This window comes from Caretta caretta, chromosome 26 (assembly GCF_965140235.1).
Source record: "Caretta caretta isolate rCarCar2 chromosome 26, rCarCar1.hap1, whole genome shotgun sequence".
Taxonomy (NCBI): domain Eukaryota; kingdom Metazoa; phylum Chordata; order Testudines; family Cheloniidae; genus Caretta; species Caretta caretta.
The window spans coordinates 11,574,729-11,594,048 of NC_134231.1; the positions used below are offsets into that span (position 1 = coordinate 11,574,729).

Consider the following 19,320-nt stretch of genomic DNA (forward strand, 5'->3'; position numbering starts at 1 on the left):
GCACTTAGCTCAAGCAGCGGAGATGCGGCCAGGCAGCTCTGCATGCTGCCCTGTCCACTGGCGCCGCCCCTGCAGTTCTCATTGGCTGCGGTTCCCAGCCAATGGGAGCTGCAGGGGCAGCGCTTGGGGTGGGGGCAGCGTGCGGAGCCCCCTGGCTGCCCCTGTGTGTAGGAACTGGAGGGGGCACATGTCGCTGCTTCTGGGAGCTGTGTGGAGTGGGGCAGGTCCCAGACCCCGGTCCCCTGCAGGAGCTCGAGGGCCAATTCTATGGCCAATTTTGTAGACTTTTATTATGTTTATATCCCACTTAATTGTCCCAATTAACAATCTCTTTATAAAGTATTTAATCTTCTATGACTAGTGTTCTTTATAAAATCTAGAAAAAGGCCACAGATTACTTAGTTGATATTTTCAATGCTGTAGCTACAAGCGTGTGTTTATAATGGCAAGAAATGCAGTAAGTGGCCTGTTACTATTTTGATTGCTGTTTCAGACTGCTTTTGAATTTTTAAGAGTAATTTAGCATGCTTAGGTGCTCTTGATTACACTGCTTTTCTGCGAAGTCCCATAGTCAGATGGCAACAGTAATTTATACGACCTGTTAGTTTGGAGGGTCCAATTATTATTCTGGTAGATGATCTGTCTGTATGTAGTCCTTCTGAATTGCAGGTAAATACTGTCAGAGTGTGTATACATTACAAAAATAACAAAATCAGAGAACCCATTTGCATCCCATTTGTCCCACTTGTCCTCCTTACAGTACAGGTAAAAAGTCGTGTGAATAGATCATGTCATTTAGCCCTGTTAGGCAGCAACATGGTTAGACTCCCATCAATGCTATAAACTTCAGCTGAATTGTAACAGGGTTCCTTGATCTGAATGTGCCCTCAGGGCACTTACCTTGTTTTATGAATCTATGTATGTTACTAAAAACATTCAATATTTGAGGCAGAAGCTTTCAATGTCTTATTTTTCATTTGGCTGGAGAAATGCAAGAAACTGTTATTTTTTTAAATTGGGTGGTTTTCAGTCAGGTTTTGTCTCGCTGACATGTATTGGCTCAATTCAGAAGCAGAACTGAGCTAGAAGCCAGAGCCAGACAAAAAACTGAACTGGAAGGCTTATATTTAGTAAAAGCATATCCGATAAAAATACAATAAGAATCTGACTTGTTTTCTGATTTAGGAGCTGACTTATGCTAAAATTCCACAGAGCATTTTCTTGCTGCTGCTGTGATCTTTCTTTCTTACAAGTGAACAATAAATTGTCAAATCATTCTCAAAATGGTCTACTTCATACATTCATAGGCCTCAAGAAATTAATAAAGAAGAACTTGAAGGAAACAGCATGAGGTGTGGTAGGAAGCTTGCAAAGGATGGTGATGTATGTATAAACTATATCTTAATTTGTACAAAACTAAGCTATCTCGAAAGTGTTACATATTTTCAGAAACTTTGTCTTCAGTGGCTTTTTTCAGAAACTGCACCAAAAAGGAAGATTTTAATGGAAATGATATTTTCACAAATAAACAAAGCTCCTTCTTCTTGAAATGCTTGTCAGCTTTCCTAGTTTCTAGCAAAATACTACTAAAGTCATCATGATAGTACTATAAAACAAAGTCTGAATGTATAGCGTTTTTAGAGGGGGGGGGAAATGAAGTTATTGTTTGAAACTCCTGAGATGCTTAATGATGACTTTTGCAAAGTAATAGAAATCATTAATTTTTTTAAAATACAATTTTAAATATAGTGTGCATAACATCATCTGTAAAATATTAGTTCTACTCTGAAAAGTGACACTGTTCTGGAGAAGCAACGCACCTGCAAAAATGTATGTAATTTCTTCCTATACAGAATTGTTTGTTTAATTCTGATTATTTACACCTGAGCAAAGCTTTTGAAGAGATTGAGGCTGTCCAGGTGCACCTGAGAGGATCGTTTGAAGATAATACAGTTGACTAGGTGTCTGGCCTAATTTGGCTTTAGAAAACTTCATTGGTGACGGGGCGTGACAAGGAAATAACTTTGCTTGCCTCTCAGGTCGCAGATTGACTTTTCAGGGCTGGCAATTGGACAAAGATATATTTACTTCCATAAACTGAGCATATTATGCAAATCACTGACATTAAACGTGGAACCCCACAGTGCCAATTTTGGTCACCTTCTGCAATAGAACTCATTAATGCTCAAGATTACATCACAATTTGGTAGTAAACATCTAAAGATTAGTTCTTAATACAGGAATATCGTGTTTATATCCTTATATAGCAGGCCTTATGGAAGAGCATTAGAAAGGTGAAGGACGTGTTTCCCAACTGCACGCTAAAATCATTTAACCGAAGGATCTGTTGTTTGAAGTCATCACTTCATGCGTATATTTAACCCATGGTCCAGAGGGCTCTGGAGTTATGTTGCCTAGAGATCCTCTGGCAATTGGTGCATTATAAAATCTTTTATGGACAGATGGTTTTAAATTGAAACTTGATTGTGTATAATTCCATGGCTCTATGTAAGGGTTAGGTGGCTGCTAAAGCTTGTGGCCTAACCAAATTCCAATGTAGGCAATTGCGTAACTATCCTATCTAAACACCTCTTCTGTTTCCAGTTGGCAGTGCTCCTATGAGGTGTACAGAAACTGGTCTGTAAGTTTGTTATGTGAAGTAAGATAGGTGTGTCGCACCCCAGAAGTGGCTGCATTTCAGTGGCAGGTGAAGTAATCCCTGATTCTTCAATCACATCTGTCTGAGCGGACACTTGCGCCCATGCAGAGTTCACTGTTTCAGTAGGACTTCATGCAAATATTGGGATATGTGGATCAGATGCAGATTTTGGGCCTTTGTATGTAAGGCTATGAAGTGCTTTGGGATCCTTCAGAGTGAAATGTGCTATATTTTTACTCGTATAGCCCATTGAAATAAAATAGGTCTTACATGTTTTCTCTGTTCTTTAGTACTGCTGGCGATGGACTGGATTCAACTTTGGCTTTGATCTGCTTGTCACGTATACAAATCGCTACATCATTTTCAAAAGAAACACACTGAATCAGCCATGCAGTGGATCAGTCAGTCTGCAACCACGGAGAAACATTGCGTTCAGGTGAAGAATGGCTAACCATTCATTTCACTGAAAAATATGTTTAAAGCCAGTATTTCAACTGATTTCGTACTGGAATTGGTTCATTAACAGATGACAACTTCATTGGCACAAAATATGCTTTATGACAATGTGTGCTCCTGTCTCCCTGTGAGAAGCTGACTTCTTCCTTTAGCCTCAGAAAAAAAAAGTTACAGGAGGCTAAATCAAGTAATTTAACTTTCATTATACCCCTAGGCTACGTCTAGCCTCTTTTGATAACAATGGAAAACTTATTTGCAGTAGAACCACAGGATATCAGATCCTGACCCTTGAGAAAGATCAGGTATGTTTGTGTGTCTTTTTTTAAAATCTAGTAACAGTCTACATCATCAAGAACATTGAGAAAATCATCAGTGACCTTTAAAAAGTAATTCAATTACATTTTGTAGTTGCAGACATGAAATTTTAAAATGCTTCTGCCACACATAATGGAAGTTAATATTTCTAGTTTAAATGGGAGAACTAAATCAGAATATTTAGTCGGATTTCGTTCGTGGCTGTAATGAAATTCTCAGGGTGCTGCTGAAGATACACACCATTTATCTTAATGTCTTTAAGAATGATAGTTAACCAGAATTCTAACACTTGAGAAATTAACCAGGTTTGATTTAACAAGCTAGTGAGAGGGAACCTTTTCATAGCTAGCCAAAAATAACATTAGACTGTTAACAAAATTTGTAGATACAATTGGCGCAGTTTTTCCAATTTTAGTAGCAAGTAGCTTAATATTAAATATTAAAATCTATGCAGATCTTGTGTTTTATCCAGTCTGCTGAAACCTCTAAATGGTAGGCGAGTGCCTGGGGAGACTCTCTGATGGTTTGGCCACCGCCTGCACTGACTGATCCTTGTCGCTGATTTAAGGGGATTGAGAGAGTGAGATAGGGAGAGGCTTGGCAGGGTAGAGAATGTTTTGGCAAAGTTGAGGTATGATAAAACTATTCATTTTCGGGTGGCTAGTCATGTGTAGTGAAGGAGAGGGAATGAATTACATAACCTTGGATTCATTATTGTTTTTTTTTTTTCTTCATACCCAGTGCTATGAATTTATAAAATGTTTTAAGTTCTGTGATGTTTTCCATCTTCTTTTTGGTGGTAACATACAATTAAATGGAATCTCCAGTCGTTTGCTGTTTCACTCAAATCTGTTCTAGCACTTCTGAATTATGTGCCACGCTTTATTTTTGTTCAGCAGTATGAATTATTGTTCTAAACTTCTTTAAAAATGTTCCTTCATATTTGCTTTACAGGAACAAGTAGTAATGAACTTGGACAGCAGACTTCTGATCTTCCCTCTGTATATCTGCTGTAACTTCCTATATACATCACCAGAGAAGAGAACTGAGAGTGACGGGCTGCTAGATAGCCCAGAAAACTGAGAGACCTGTTTAGTGGAACACAATAGCACTTTTATAACTGTATGCCTGCTTTAAGTTAATGCCCTGCTTACACACAGAGCTATGAGAAATAAACAAAGGCCTTATACTGTAGCAGATAAATATATACAGCTACTTTTTTATCCTCAGTATATTCCTATGCATATCTGAAAAAAAGATCTGAAACCACATAGGCTAAAACTAGTTATACCATACATTTTTTCACGTGTATTTTCTGTTCTACATTAGCAGAGAACAGCCATTCCAAGTTTGTATGAAATCTGTTACAGATTTGTTTGTTTCTGGTTTTTTGTTGTTGTTGTTGGGGGGCGGTGGGGCAAAATCTGAGCCTAACTGATAAAAGTGAATCTGTGTGAATGAAATGTTACTAACCTCTTTGTAAAATTCCAGATTACTTGTTAGATTTGGGTAAAAAAAGCCTTTCCATTGCTAACCACTGGGTTGCGCTCTTTTTGTAACAGAACTGTAAATAGCAAGCTCCAAATTCCACTGACTCAGTGGCCCTTACATCAGGGCTACGTTTTCCTTTTATTTTCCTTATAGTTATTTAACTGTTGTACAGTTTTTCTGACCCATTTTAGTTTTTAAGCCTTCCACATGTCATATGTATATTTGTTTTTCTTGGTCTTAGGCCACTTTTTTAAACTTTGTGGAAAATATTTTTTATCTTCTGTTCCTCATTTTTTAGTAACAGTAAGAAAGACAAGTCTGAAATTTTTGGACAAGTTCATTCGGAAATGCATTTTTTGGATGTACCGAGAAGTCTACAAAGGTGTGTTGTCCACCCCTTATGAGTCTTTCTGTTGACATAACCACAATTTTCAGCAAGGGTTCAGTTGACTCCTAACATATTTGTGTATACCAAATATCAGGGTTTTTTTTAACTTTTTGGCTTTCTGTAACATCTTGTTTTAACTTTTCATTGGGAATCTGTATCCCACTTAAGCTCAGGAACTTGTGACCTTTGAGTGCCTTTTGAGTTATACATGCTAACACAAACTTCACATCGGTTAAGCCAGGTCACAGGATCCAGAATAGGAGCTGAGAGCAAGGGATTCATTTCCAAGTTGGTGTTTAACTGATCCAAATCAAGGACAAGATGCACACTGTTAGTTTTGTACGTATTGGTTTGTTTTTTATGTTTGTCTATTGATACCTTGAATTCCTACTTACAGATTTATGGAGGCAAAGCAAGAAACTTTGCCTCCTTAGGAACCCTATTTTTTTAATGTTAATATTGTCAGAAAAGGATTGAACCTTTGTACACGGTAACAAGGATACAAATACAAGTTTAGCAAAATGACAACAACAGTGACAACTTGTGAATAAATCGTTGAAAGTGGATTTAATAGTGCAGTGCTCGTTAATCTTTCTTTTCTGCCAGAAATATATTCTGAGTCACCCTGAAAATGTTGGATATTAGCTATATGACAATGTCAAAAGTATGTTTGGACAATACCAGAGAGGAAATCAGTCAGGACTTTATCCTGCTGGAGCCTGAAGAAAAAAAGTCAAGCTTGGTGCTTAGTTGGGAACCTAATTCCTGTTTAGGCACCTAAATAAGTGGCTAGATTTTTCAAATAGTTGAGAACCCTCAACTCCCATTAATTTCTGTGGGAAGTGGGAATGTTCAGTATCTTGGGGTGGGGGAATCGCATCACTTATTTGTGTCTGACTTTAAAAGGCTTCTTTGTTTGAAAATCTAGGCCTGATTGATAGGTGTCCTTTCCAACATTGTGGCACCTTAGAGACTAACACATTTATTTGAGCATAAGCTTTCGTGGGCTACAGCCCACTTCATCAGATGCATAGAATGGAGCATATAGTAAGAAGATATATATACATACAGAGAACATGAAAAGGTGGAAGTTGCCATACCAACTCGAAGAGGCTAATTCATTAAGATCAGCTATTATCAGCAGGAGAAAAAAAAAAAGCTCTTGTAGTGATGATCAAGATGGTCCATTTCAGACAGTTGACAAGGTGTGAGGATACTTTACACAAATTGAATCTATTTCCCCATGTTATGACCCAGCCACAAATTGAATCTCTTTCCCCATGTTAAGTATCCTCACATGTATATATCTTCTCACTATATGTTCCATTCTATCTGTTCTTTTTGCAGATACAGACTAACACGGCTGCTACTCTGAAACCTTTCCAACATTGATTTATGGTCCAACTGTTTTTTGATTTTGTTCTTGAGCCTCTGTGGGCCTTTCAAACCACAGAAGCTACAATAATTTTTACATCCATCATTTTTTCTTACATGCCTTCTTGAGAGAGAGAAATTAGCTGTATTTATTGGAACTGTGTGTTCAAAGAAATTGTGTGTAGTCTGAAGAAGGGAACATGAATTAACCACTTAATGATATCTGGAAAATGTCTAATACCTTGTGGTTACTTCCTGAAACTAATAAATAGCAGGAGGAGGTAAAGAATAAGATGAATCTTCTGAACATTAAATGCTTTTACTTATAATTGCTTTTATAGTAAAAGCATAGTAAAGGTTTAGCTTCTATTAGCAATAATTGAAGAAATTCCTGTAAGAAACTCTTGGGAAGGGAAGGAGAAGACATGAAGTGCCAAAACCTATTATCTCTATTTTAATGTTTGGGAATTAGCGCTCATTTATAAGAGGGCACAGCAACATATACTTTGAAAATTACCACTGCAAGTAGGGAAAAGAAAATAAATTTGAGTCCAAACATAAAAGTGAAAGAAATCACGTTACATACTGCCCTAATTTTTTTTTAAGTATTCTTGTTGTGAAAACTTGACAAAATGAGGGAACTGTAAGAAGAAAAGAGAAAACTAAGAACTGAAGCTTGAATTCCAGTCACAGGTAGTTATTTCGAATAGCCTACATTTTACTGAATGTGATGAAAATTAGTGTAAGGCCAACATTGCAAAACAGAACAAGAAAGTAAGGAGGGATGCTTGTATGCAAGAAGCAACAGCAATCCTTTTCCTGAAGCCTGAGGATTGGTGGTGCTATGCCGCTGGTATAACGTAGTTGTTATACAGACACCTAATCTTTTTATGAACCTTACTAAATTATGATTGTATAATGCCATGCTGCAGTGATATTACTGAAGATATTCCTTGTATACCCTACATTTCTTACCAGTTTTAAATATATTGTCTTTCAACTCGGAGTTTCTCTTTGTTCTTGCTCAAATTGGGAAAAATTTCCTATTAATCTCTTTTCTCTCATTTAACCAAGAATTCAGTGGGATTGTAATAAGAAAAAGCTTCATAAAATATAAAAGTGATCTGCACCATGTATTTAAATTTCAAAGTCAGACCTTTAGCAATAATCCTATAAACGTTGCTTCTATGAATCTGACATTCCATAGACCTAATTACAACTAATTTTGGTATTCAAATGCAGTACCCAAAGTACTTGGCAGCATCTTCCAGTCCTAGCTAAATATTACACTTTTAAGGTGAATTATTCTGTCTGATTAGCTAATGTCTTGGGCTTTGACTTTTTATTAATGTCCACTACCTACAAAGTCAAACATGCAAAGAAAGTGACTCTCACCCAAGGCGTGGATTCATTTTTTGTTTTGTACTAAAATGGAGTGTTATCCTTCAATGCTAGGTAGAAGGCTGTCAGGAGCTGAAGTCTAATGAAAACAGAGAATATCTTCTGTAGGGATGCTGAGGATTAATATTTGTGAAGCACTTTGTAGATAAATGCTGAGTATTACCAGATAATTACTTGTTTGCAGGAGTGAGCCTAATTCAGTTAAATGTAACCTCCAAGAAATGAAACTTCAAGTCTTTTATGAAAGGCAATAAAATATATTTTAAAAACTCAGTGTTTATTGTGGCGGTAGGTAACTATTCCCCCATTGAAAAAAGGAAAATCTGACACTATTAATCTTAATACATAAATATATTCCTGTAAATGAAAAGCAGATTTTTTTAGTGGTACAGCTAGTTCAACATCTCTAGCTTTACAAGTTACGAAGCAATTAATGTTCTCATTAGTTACAGTAATAAATATCTGTGGTGGAAAATATTCTTGAATATAGAATCAGGAATATTTAACAAAAGGACACACAACTGAGAGCATAAGAACCCTTAGGGCGCTTGTGTACATGTTGCGTAGCGCCTGTCTATGTGAAACAAAGGGGACTAAGTGTACTGTGAGGTATTACTTTATGTGGGGAAGGGGAGCACAGTCTGGCCCTTAGTTGATGGACAGCCTTTTAGTCTCAATTCCTGACCCTGTCCGTTTAAAGTATTTCTCAAATACTGATGTTCGGAATGGTCAATGCTTAAAGGCATGACAAAGTCAGGCTGGACGGCGGTAAGAGAGTGGCCCTGTTGGGTTCTGGGAAGTGGGCGGAGTAGCCTGAGGGGAGGAGCTACTGCCCCCCGGACTCATAAATATGGGGGATGACAGAAGAAAACACAAGTGCAGGTGTGAGGGTCAAAGGGTCAAAAGTAGGAAGGCAGGTATGTTAGCCCTAGAGTGACAAAGGTATTTTTTCCTACAAGCTGAGAAGGGGTTACCTCAGGTCAATGAGTCCAGTTAAGGGCTGCCTGAGACCTTTTAAAACTCCTTTTGTGTGTGTATGTGGGGGGGGGGGGGCAGAGAAGGAGAGAGACAAGCGGCTGCCAGGCTTCTCCCGGGGGAGAGGCTGCTCTTCGCTCCACACGGGAAACAACTGGAACTGAGTGCCTGCTTAGGGGACACCCGGGGCCAACAACAGGACGACGTCCCCTCAGCGAGGGGGCAGGGAAAGGTATCCCCCCCCCCCCTGGTTTTGTGTTTGTAGATTTGTTTCTTTTGGTTGGTGGAAGAGCAACCCTCGGGCCTGCCCCAGGCCTACCTTGAAAATATGGATAAGTAAACACAGAGTGGGGCTGATTTACCTCAGGCCACCACCAGAGGGGGAAGTGCTAAGTCTGCAGAGGCAGAGGAGATGCCTTGCCACAGCGGGCACTAAACTCCTCTAGGCACGTTGAAGCGTTACTGCGGGCACCGTGTTTTCGACTGTGGGGGCAGGAATGGTTGTTTGCTGTACACTTGTATAGTGCCTAGCACAACAGCATCTCCACTTCTAGGTGCTATTCTGCAATATAAATGTTAAATCATCCTAGGGGGGTGAGGTTTTCAGTATTGAGCGAGACAGATTCCATGGATGCCGAATGTAATTGCTTAAGTTACACACTGATTATAGAATCATAGGACTGGAAGGGACCGTGAGAGGTGGTCTAGTCCAGCCCCCTGCACTCATGGCAGGACTAAGTATGATCTAGACCACGCCTGACAGGCGTTTGTCTAAACTGCGCTTAAAAATCTCCAATGATAGAGATTCCACAAAAAGAAAAGGAGTACTTGTGGCATCCGATGAAGTGAGCTGTAGCTCACAAAAGCTGATGCTCAAATAGATTTGTTAGTCTCTAAGGTGCCACAAGTCCTCCTTTTCTTTTTGCGGATACAGACTAACACGGCTGCTACTCTGAAACCAGAGATTCCACAGCCTCCCTAGGCAATTTATTCCAGTGCTTAATCACCCTGACAGGAAATTTTTGCTAATGTCCAACCAAAACTTCCCTTGCTGCAATTTAAGCCCCTTGCTTCTAATGTCCTATCCTCAGAGGTGAAAGAGAACAATTTTTCTTCTTCCTCCTTGTAACAACCTTTTATGTACTTTTATTTGCTCCATTATCTTTCCAGGTACTGAAGTTAAGATGACTGGACTGTCATTCCCCGGGTTGTCCTTATTTCCCTTTTTATAGATGGACACTATATTTGCCCTTTCCAGTCCTCTGGAATCTCACAAAAAGAAAAGGAGGACTTGTGGCACCTTAGAGACTAACCAATTTATTTGAGCATGAGCTTTCGTGAGCTACAGCTCACTTCATCAGATGTATACCGTGGAAACTGCAGCAGACTTTATATACACACAGAGAATATGAAACAATATCTCCTCCCACCCCACTGTCCTGCTGGTAATAGCTTATCTAAAGTGATCAACAGGTGGGCCATTTCCAGCACAAATCCAGGTTTTCTCACCCGTCTTCCATGACTTTTCAAAGATAATCGCTAATGGCTCAGATATCTCCTCAGTGAGCTCCCTGAGTATTCTAGGATGCATTTCATCAGGCCCTGGTGACTTGAAAACATCTAACTTGTCTAAGTAATTTTTAATTTTTTCTTTCCCTATGTTAGCCTCTGATCCTATTTCATTTTCACTGGCATTCGTTAAGTTAGATGTCCAATTGCTACTGAACTTGTTGGTGAAAAGTGAAACAAAAAAGTCATTTAGCACTTCTGCCATTTCCACATTTTCTATTACTGTTTCCCCCATCTCATTGCGTAATGGGCCTACCCTGTCCTTGGTCTTCCCCTTGCTTCTACTGTATTTGTAGAATGTTTTCTTGTTACCCTTTATGTCTCTAGCTAATTTACTCTGGTTTTGTGCCTTGGCCTTTCTAATTTTTTCACCACATGCTTGTGGTGTTTGTGTATATTCATCCTTTGTAATTTGACCGAGTTTCCACTTTCTGTGGAACCCTTTTTTTGAGTTGCAGATCACTGAAGATCTTCCGATGATGCGTAGATTTGTTTCACACTAGTCTCTGTGTTCTGCGTGAGAAGCTTGTGTGCCAATTGATTTCACCGTTCTTCCATTATTTCCTTTATCGTGTCAGGCAATTACCAAAACTGTGTGTTGCTTCCTCAGACTGTGGGGTTCTCCCTATCAATGCAGCTATTGAGAGAGTCACTTTCCAAAAGGCTTTTCCATCCAGTTAAGCTCTTACAGTTGCAATTGTAGCATAACAATGTCGCCTGGGAGCTAATGTTATTTCACACGGTAGTCAGCTGGTGTTTTCAGGGAAATGATCATTTTAAGTAGGAGTTTGTAAACAGCAAAGACTAGAGCTGGTCAGAATTTTGGTGAACAACGGATTCTTAAAAACCAGCACAAAAAAACCCTTTAACCAGCTTCCCTGATCCAGTTTGGTCATTCCAAAATAAGCACGATATGAGCATTTTTTTTACTAAACTTCACTGAAAAATGTGATCCCTACCTCCCACTCAGATGGCTCTTGGAGGAGAGCCAAGAAGATGACCACCTTTGTAAAATTAGTTGTAGGCTGCGCCTTCTGCTGCACCAGTCATTCCGCACAGCATCACAGTGATTCTCGCAACAAGTGTATTGATGTACGATGTGAAATAATACTTTACAGGTAACGGTTAAAGCTGATTATTCTGAAATTTGCTTGTTGACGTATATTGAGAGCGCAACTTTCAGTGATATTTATAAAGTACTGATAGGTCTTGCATAAGAACCACTTGATGCAAGTATTAAAGCTTGACCCTTCTGTGTCTAGTATTGAACTGGAAGATTCATGGTTACCATAATTAGCGGTGAAAGGTTTGCTGTGTTAATAATACAAACATTAATTGGATGGTAGTGAGCGGTATACCAACAAGTTGAGCTCCTGGTTTATAATTACCTGTATGGGAAGAAGACTTGTGATCAGACTTGTGATTTAATTTAGCAGAAAAGGCATAATGAGATCCAGTAGCTGGAAGCATAGCTAGACAAATTCAGACTAAAGAGGAGATGCTAATTATGAGCAGTGAGGGTAATTAATAGTTGGAACAACTTATCTAGGGATGTGGTAGATTCTCAGCCACTTGGAGTCTTTAAATCAAGACTGGATGTCTTTTTTTTGTCGCTGAACCAGAAGTTAATGCAGGAAAAACTTGGTTAAATTCTATGGCCCATGCTTTGCAGGAGGTCAGACTAGATGTTCATAATGGTCCCTTCTGGCTTTAAAATCTGTGCCAAATTGATCCAACGCGTGTTAAATTGACAGGCTCACACTGCTTTTGGATCAGATTTGGCAATTAGTTTCCTATTTAAAGATTTTTATTTCAGTAAATAAAAAGCTTTGCATATAAGAATGTAAGCATTGCAGTAATATGTGGTGTACTTTGAAAAGACTGTCAGCTTAATGGAAACTAGAATCAGACCTACCGACGTGGAGTTTTTTTCTAGGAAATCTCGCTGATTCAAAGAAAACAGAAGATTTTCGTGACCTCCTCTACTTCTGAGGAAAGGTTTGCCTCGGCCTTCTTAAAAGGAATTCACCCAGGGATGATCATTATCAATAAAGGTTCCAGTATACTGATAAATAATGCCTGACAGCCAAAGGGCATGAGTAAAAAAGATCTGAGAGAATTAAAGATCTTCATAATCTTAGAAGATCAGTTGAATGTGTTGAACATGTTTGTGAAGGAAGGAACTTAACTCAAGGGCACTAGAAGAAAAATCACATTGTAAGACAAGAAAGATAATAGATCTGCATTGCAGCAAGTACCAAGTTATAAGTTATGGAGCAAAAAGTTTTTTAAAACCTTAAGCGAACTGCAGCTTTGAGATATTTTTAAATTTTCAATTAAGTAACTGGTTTTCTTGGCAAAAACTTAATTCCCAGCAATTTCCCCCCTTCTCCCTGTGATACAGTAATATGTAAAGAGTCTTTTAATCTTCAAACTACTTTGCAAACATAAAGTCATCTTCAAGACACCCCTGTGACGTACCATAGGTGAATATCCCAGTTTTGCAGATGGGATATAGAGGCAGAAAAATACAGTGAGTTGCCCAAGGCTGCAAAGCAATTTGTTCTTGGAAGCTGGATTAAAACCCACTAGTTCCAGCTCCCAGCTGTCTGCTTTTATGTTGCCAGTCTCAACTATATTTAGTAATAAAACATGAGTAAATAAATTTTAAAAAACCCCTTTCAAATTCTCAAACTTTGACAAAGGGTATAAATGGATAATGCCTAGATAAACCCTAGAGATTTAAGCTCTATTCATGAGTCTGCCACTGACTCACAGGTTTCTTAAGCGCCATGTGCCTCAGTTTCCCCATCTGTAAAATATAGAGAGAACTACACATCTTTGTGAAAAGCTCTGTAAAGGGGGAAGCAGTGTAGCCAGTGGAGAGGGCCCTGGACTTGGATTCTCCTCCCAGTACTGCCACTGAACTGCATGACCTTGGTCAAGACGCTTCACCTCACTGTGTCTGTTTCTCCATTTATAAAATGGGAATGAGGATTGCTCACTTGTAAAGTGCTTTGAGATTTATACATGGAAAATGCTATATAATAATTGACTGCATTGGCTATATGTGGATGGGCTAATGCTATATATCATTACTTGCGATCTACCTAATATAAATGCTGAGTAGTTGTAATATGCAAAAAGAAAAGGAGTACTTGTGGCACCTTAGAGACTAACCAATTTATTTGAGCATGAGCTTTCGTGAGCCACAGCTCACTTAGAATCATAGAATCATAGAATATCAGGGTTGGAAGGGACCTCAGGAGGTCATCTAGTCCAACCCCCTGCTCAAAGCAGGACTAATCCCCAATTTTTTGCCCCAGATCCCAAATGGCCCCCTCAAGGATTGAACTCACAACCCCGGGTTTAGCAGGCCAATGCTCAAACCACTGAGCTATCCCTCCCCCCTCATCAGATGTGGCTCACGAAAGCTCATGCTCAAATAAATTGGTTAGTCTCTAAGGTGCCACAAGTACTCCTTTTCTTTTTGCGAATACAGACTAACATGGCTGTTCCTCTGAAAGTTGTAATATGGTTACCTTTGCAGTCAAATGTACTTGCAAGATTTTCCAAACAAGACAGTCCTCCTTTAAAAGATAAAATTAAGCTTATTTTATTACTAGTGGTTGGTGCTTTGTTCCAGGACTGACCATTTTAACTTGAGAGAGGAGGTGGGTGAGATAATATCTTTTATTGGATCAACCTCCGTTAGTGAGAGAGACAAGCTTTTGAGCTTTCACAGAGCTCTTCTTCAGGTTTTAACTTGAAGCACAGATGGGCGGTGGTGTCTGATCATATTGGTAAGAGAACAGCGTGGGGTTTCCTTGTTCCTTAACTCCCAAACTATCTTGATGTAAAATCGGCTCAAAACTTCAGACAGACACTGCCCCTTTTACTTTTTTAAATAGAAAGCTGGTTAAAGAAAAATCTGAAGAGATAAGTATCGACGATTGTGGAAATAGGTTGAGGAAACACTACGAAAAAAGTCCATCGCTGAAGCTTTCAGCAAAAATGATTCTGTAGCCAGGAACGGAATGCCACAGTGAACCTCAGTGAGTTTAGGTACCTATCAGAGGTACTTATCTTGCCCTCAACACACAGTATCTCTGCACTTCACAGTCTTTAATGTATTTATCCTCACAACACCCCTGTGAGTGGGGAGCGCTAGAGACACAGCAAGATAAGTGACTTGCCAAGAGTCAACAACTGAGATCAGTCACAGGTATTGTGCCTTTCACTCCATACACAGTAACCAGGCATAATGTGGAGTTAATTTGCTGATAGCCAATGGTAGGCATGGCTGAGTATTGTACTGAGATGTATATTGTTTGTTAGGTGCAATGCATGCCTTGCAATTGCAAACGATTCAGTCAAAGATATGGAGTTGCGTGTTACGGGTAAATTAGATGGTTTGCATGTAATAAAAGATTTGAACTTGAACTGAAGCTTAAACCAAACCAGGAAACTTCATGCTCTGAAAAGCGGATGCATAATAAAATCTGGAACCTACTGGTTGGTGGGAGCATGTGACAGTGACCCTGTCTGTGCCAGATCTGCAGAGAAAATGAGTCTGTCACAGCCCCCTCCCCCAGCTGGGGAATCTTGGCTCTTTAGCTCAAACTGTCGAGACTTTGGCCCTGTGTGCACCTAAAAATTAGATTGACCTAGCTACATTGCTCAAGGCTATGAAAAATTTCACATCCTCTGCGACGCAGTTAAATTGATCTAACCCCGCTGTCGGTGCAGCTAGAGCGACGGAATAATTCTTCTGTTGACCTAGCTGTCATCTCTCGGAGAGATGGATTACCTACATGGATGGAAAAACCCCTTCCATTGATGTAGGAAGCATCAGCACTACAGTGGCATAGCTACTGCAGACCTCCAGAGTTGAAATCATACATAGCGTGTAGACATACTTATGCTTTAAGCTCTGCAGGTCTGCAGTTCAATCTCGACTGTACTAGTCAAGATGGCAGTCATCACACCTGCTTAATGAGACTGATTGAATAATGGTTTTTAACTAGAAGGATGCAAAAAACTGATTTTTAGGTCTCTGCCCCAACCCCCACAAAAAAAAGGAAAAAAAAGAAAAAAAAAGACGAAACAATCAATCCTTTCCAGGTGACCTGAAATGAAAAGTTTGTGTTTAACTGAAAAAGTAAAAGTTAAAAAAATATATATACACCTCTACCCCCATATAACGCGACCCGATATAACACGAATTCGGATATAACGTGGTAAAGCAGCACTCTGGGGGGCGGGCGGGGCTGCTCACTCGGGTGGATCAAAGCAAGTTCGATTTTACAGTTTCTCCTATAACGCGGTAAGATTTTTGGGCTCCCAAGGACAGCGTTATATTGGGGTAGAGGTGTATATGCGGGACGAAATGTTTTGTTTGACCAAACTGAAATATTTTGTTTTGTTTTTGAAGGTCTTTTACCTTTAAAAAAATAAAATTACAGTGAAATTCAAAATAAAAAGTTATTTTGAATCAAAACATTTTGTTTCGAAAACATCAGAATAAAATATTTTGGTGTTTGGGATTTTTTTGTTTTTGTTTTCAACTGAAACAATTAGGTGAATTTTACACAAATTCACAAAATGTTTCTGTCAACACAAATCTGCCTTTTTTGGCAGAAAAAAAGGGGGGTCTGAAAATGTTGGCCCAGCTGAATTCTTAATTTAACCCTGACTTCTTCACTCTTTGCCTCATTGCTGAACAGCTATTCTGTATTAAAACTCATTCTACAGACAGCATTCTTTCCTTTTGCTATCACACATTCAAGGTTTACTTTGCAAGTAAAACTGGATGGGATTTTTCGGTCAAATAGTAAATTTGCTGAAAAATGCCGTGTCAGTGAAAGTCCTAGGTTCAAACCACGGCAACCTTTGGCGAGGATCAATACATTATGCTAGCGGAGCCGAGCCAATGCAGCTACTGAAGAGAGAGCTGGATTGCATTCTGGCTTGGGGGAACATAAGAACGGCCACACTGGGGGTATGTCTACACTACGAAATTAGGTCGAATTTATAGAAGTCGGTTTTTTAGAAATCGGTTTTATATATTCGAGTGTGTGTGTCCCCACAGAAAATGCTCTAAGTGCATTAAGTGCATTAACTCGGCGGAGCGCTTCCACAGTACCGAGGCAAGCGTAGACTTCCGGAGCGTTGCACTGTGGGTAGCTATCCCACAGTTCCCGCAGTTCCGCTGCCCATTGGAATTCTGGGTTGAGATCCCAATGCCTGATGGGGCTAAAACATTGTCGCGGGTGGTTCTGGGTACATATCGTCAGCCCCCCGTTCCCTCCCTCCCCCCGTGAAAGCAAGGGCAGACAATCATTTCGCGCCTTTTTTCCTGAGTTACCTGTGCAGACGCCATACCACAGCAAGCATGGAGCCCGCTCAGGTAACCGTCACCCTATGTCTCCTGGGTGCTGGCAGACGTGGTACGGCTTTGCTGCACAGTAGCAGCAACCCATTGCCTTCTGGCAGCAGACGGTGCAATACGATTGGTAGTCGTCCTCGTCGTGTCCGAGGTGCTCCTGGCCACGTCGGCTGGGAGCGCCTGGGCAGACATGGGCGCAGGGACTAAATTTGGAGTGACTTGACCAGGTCATTCTCTTTAGTCCTGCAGTCAGTCCTATTGAACTGTCTTATGGTGAGAGGGCAGGCGATACGGACTGCTAGCAGTCGTACTGTACCATCTTCTGCCAGGCAGGCAAGAGATGAGGATTGCTAGCAGTCGTATTGCACCATCTTCTGCCAGGCAGGCAAGAGATGGGGATGGCTAGCAGTCGTACTGTACCATCTTCTGCCGAGCAGCCATGAGATGTGGATGGCATGCAGTCCTTCTGCACCGTCTGCTGCCAGCCAAAGATGTAAAAGATAGATGGAGTGGGTCAAAACAAGAAATAGACCAGATTTGTTTTGTACGCATTTGCCTCCTCCCCTGTCTAGGGGACTCATTCCTCTAGGTCACACTGCAGTCACTCACAGAGAAGGTGCAGCGAGGTAAATCTAGCCATGTATCAATCAGAGGCCAGGCTAACCTCCTTGTTCCAATAAGAACGATAACTTAGGTGCACCATTTCTTATTGGAACCGTCCGTGCAGTCCTGCCTGAAATACTCCTTGATGTACAGGCACCCCCTTTGTTGATTTTAGCTCCCTGAAGCCAACCCTGTAAGCCGTGTCGTCAGTCGCCCCTCCCTCCGTCAGAGCAACGGCAGACAATCGTTCCGCGCCTTTTTTCTGTGCGGACGCCATACCAAGGCAAGCATGGAGGCCGCTCAGCTCACTTTGGCAATTAGGAGCACATTAAACACCACACGCATTATCCAGCAGTATATGCAGCACCAGAACATGGCAACGTGATACCGGGCGAGGAGGCGACGTCAGCGCGGTCCCGTGAGTGATCAGGACATGGACACAGATTTCTCTGAAAGCATGGGCCCTGACAATGCATGCATCATGGTGCTAATGGGGCAGGTTCATGCTGTGGAACGCCGATTCTGGGCTCGGGAAACAAGCACAGACTGGTGGGACCGCATAGTGTTGCAGGTCTGGGACGATTCCCAGTGGCTACGAAACTTTCGCATGCGTAAGGGCACTTTCATGGAACTTTGTGACTTGCTTTCCCCTGCCCTGAAGCGCATGAATACCAAGATGAGAGCAGCCCTCACAGTTGAGAAGCGAGTGGCGATAGCCCTGCGGAAGCTTGCAACGCCAGACAGCTACCGGTCAGTTGGGAATCAATTTGGAGTGGGCAAATCTACTGTGGGGGCTGCTGTGATGCAAGTAGCCCACGCAATCAAAGATCTGCTGATATCAAGGGTAGTGACCCTGGGAAATGTGCAGGTCATAGTGGATGGCTTTGCTGCAATGGGATTCCCTAACTGTGGTGGGGCTATAGACGGAACCCATAACCCTATCTTGGCACCGGAGCACCAAGCCACCGAGTACATAAACCGCAAGGGGTACTTTTCGATAGTGCTGCAAGCTCTGGTGGATCACAAGGGACGTTTCACCAACATCAACGTGGGATGGCCGGGAAAGGTGCATGATGCTCGCATCTTCAGGAACTCTGGTCTGTTTCAAAAGCTGCAGGAAGGGACTTTATTCCCAGACCAGAAAATAACTGTTGGGGATGTTGAAATGCCTATATGTATCCTTGGGGACCCAGCCTACCCCTTAATGCCATGGCTCATGAAGCCATACACAGGCAGCCTGGACAGTGGTCAGGAGCTGTTCAACTACAGGCTGAGCAAGTGCAGAATGGTGGTAGAATGTGCATTTGGACGTTTAAAGGCGCGCTGGCGCAGTTTACTGACTCGCTTAGACCTCAGCGAAACCAATATTCCCACTGTTATTACTGCTTGCTGTGTGCTCCACAATATCTGTGAGAGTAAGGGGGAGACATTTATGGCGGGGTGGGAGGTTGAGGCAAATCACCTGGCTGCTGGTTACGCGCAGCCAGACACCAGAGCTGTTAGAAGAGCACAGGAGGGCGCGGTATGCATCAGAGAAGCTTTGAAAAACAGTTTCATGACTGGCCAGGCTACGGTGTGAAAGTTCTGTTTGTTTCTCCTTGATGAACCCCCCCGCCCCTTGGTTCACTCTACTTACCTGTAAGCTAACCACCCTCCCCTCCTCCCTTTAATCATTGCTTGCAGAGCCAATAAAGTCATTGT

At 41.1% G+C, this 19,320-nt stretch overlaps 1 protein-coding gene across 2 annotated transcripts in view; it reads left to right on the forward strand.

Moving 5' to 3' along the window:
* The window catches only part of GMCL1 (germ cell-less 1, spermatogenesis associated), a 30,372-nt gene extending 24,497 nt beyond the window's left edge, over nt 1-5,875 (forward strand). For both annotated transcript variants that reach the window (XM_048829200.2, XM_048829202.2), the window contains 4 exons: nt 1,308-1,383; nt 2,950-3,095; nt 3,330-3,417; nt 4,385-5,875. In XM_048829200.2, the coding sequence (XP_048685157.1) occupies nt 1,308-1,383; nt 2,950-3,095; nt 3,330-3,417; nt 4,385-4,513 (439 nt within the window). In that variant the 3' untranslated portion in view covers nt 4,514-5,875. The remainder of the gene's footprint in view (nt 1-1,307; nt 1,384-2,949; nt 3,096-3,329; nt 3,418-4,384) is intronic.
* The last annotated feature ends 13,445 nt before the right edge of the window (nt 5,876-19,320 follow it).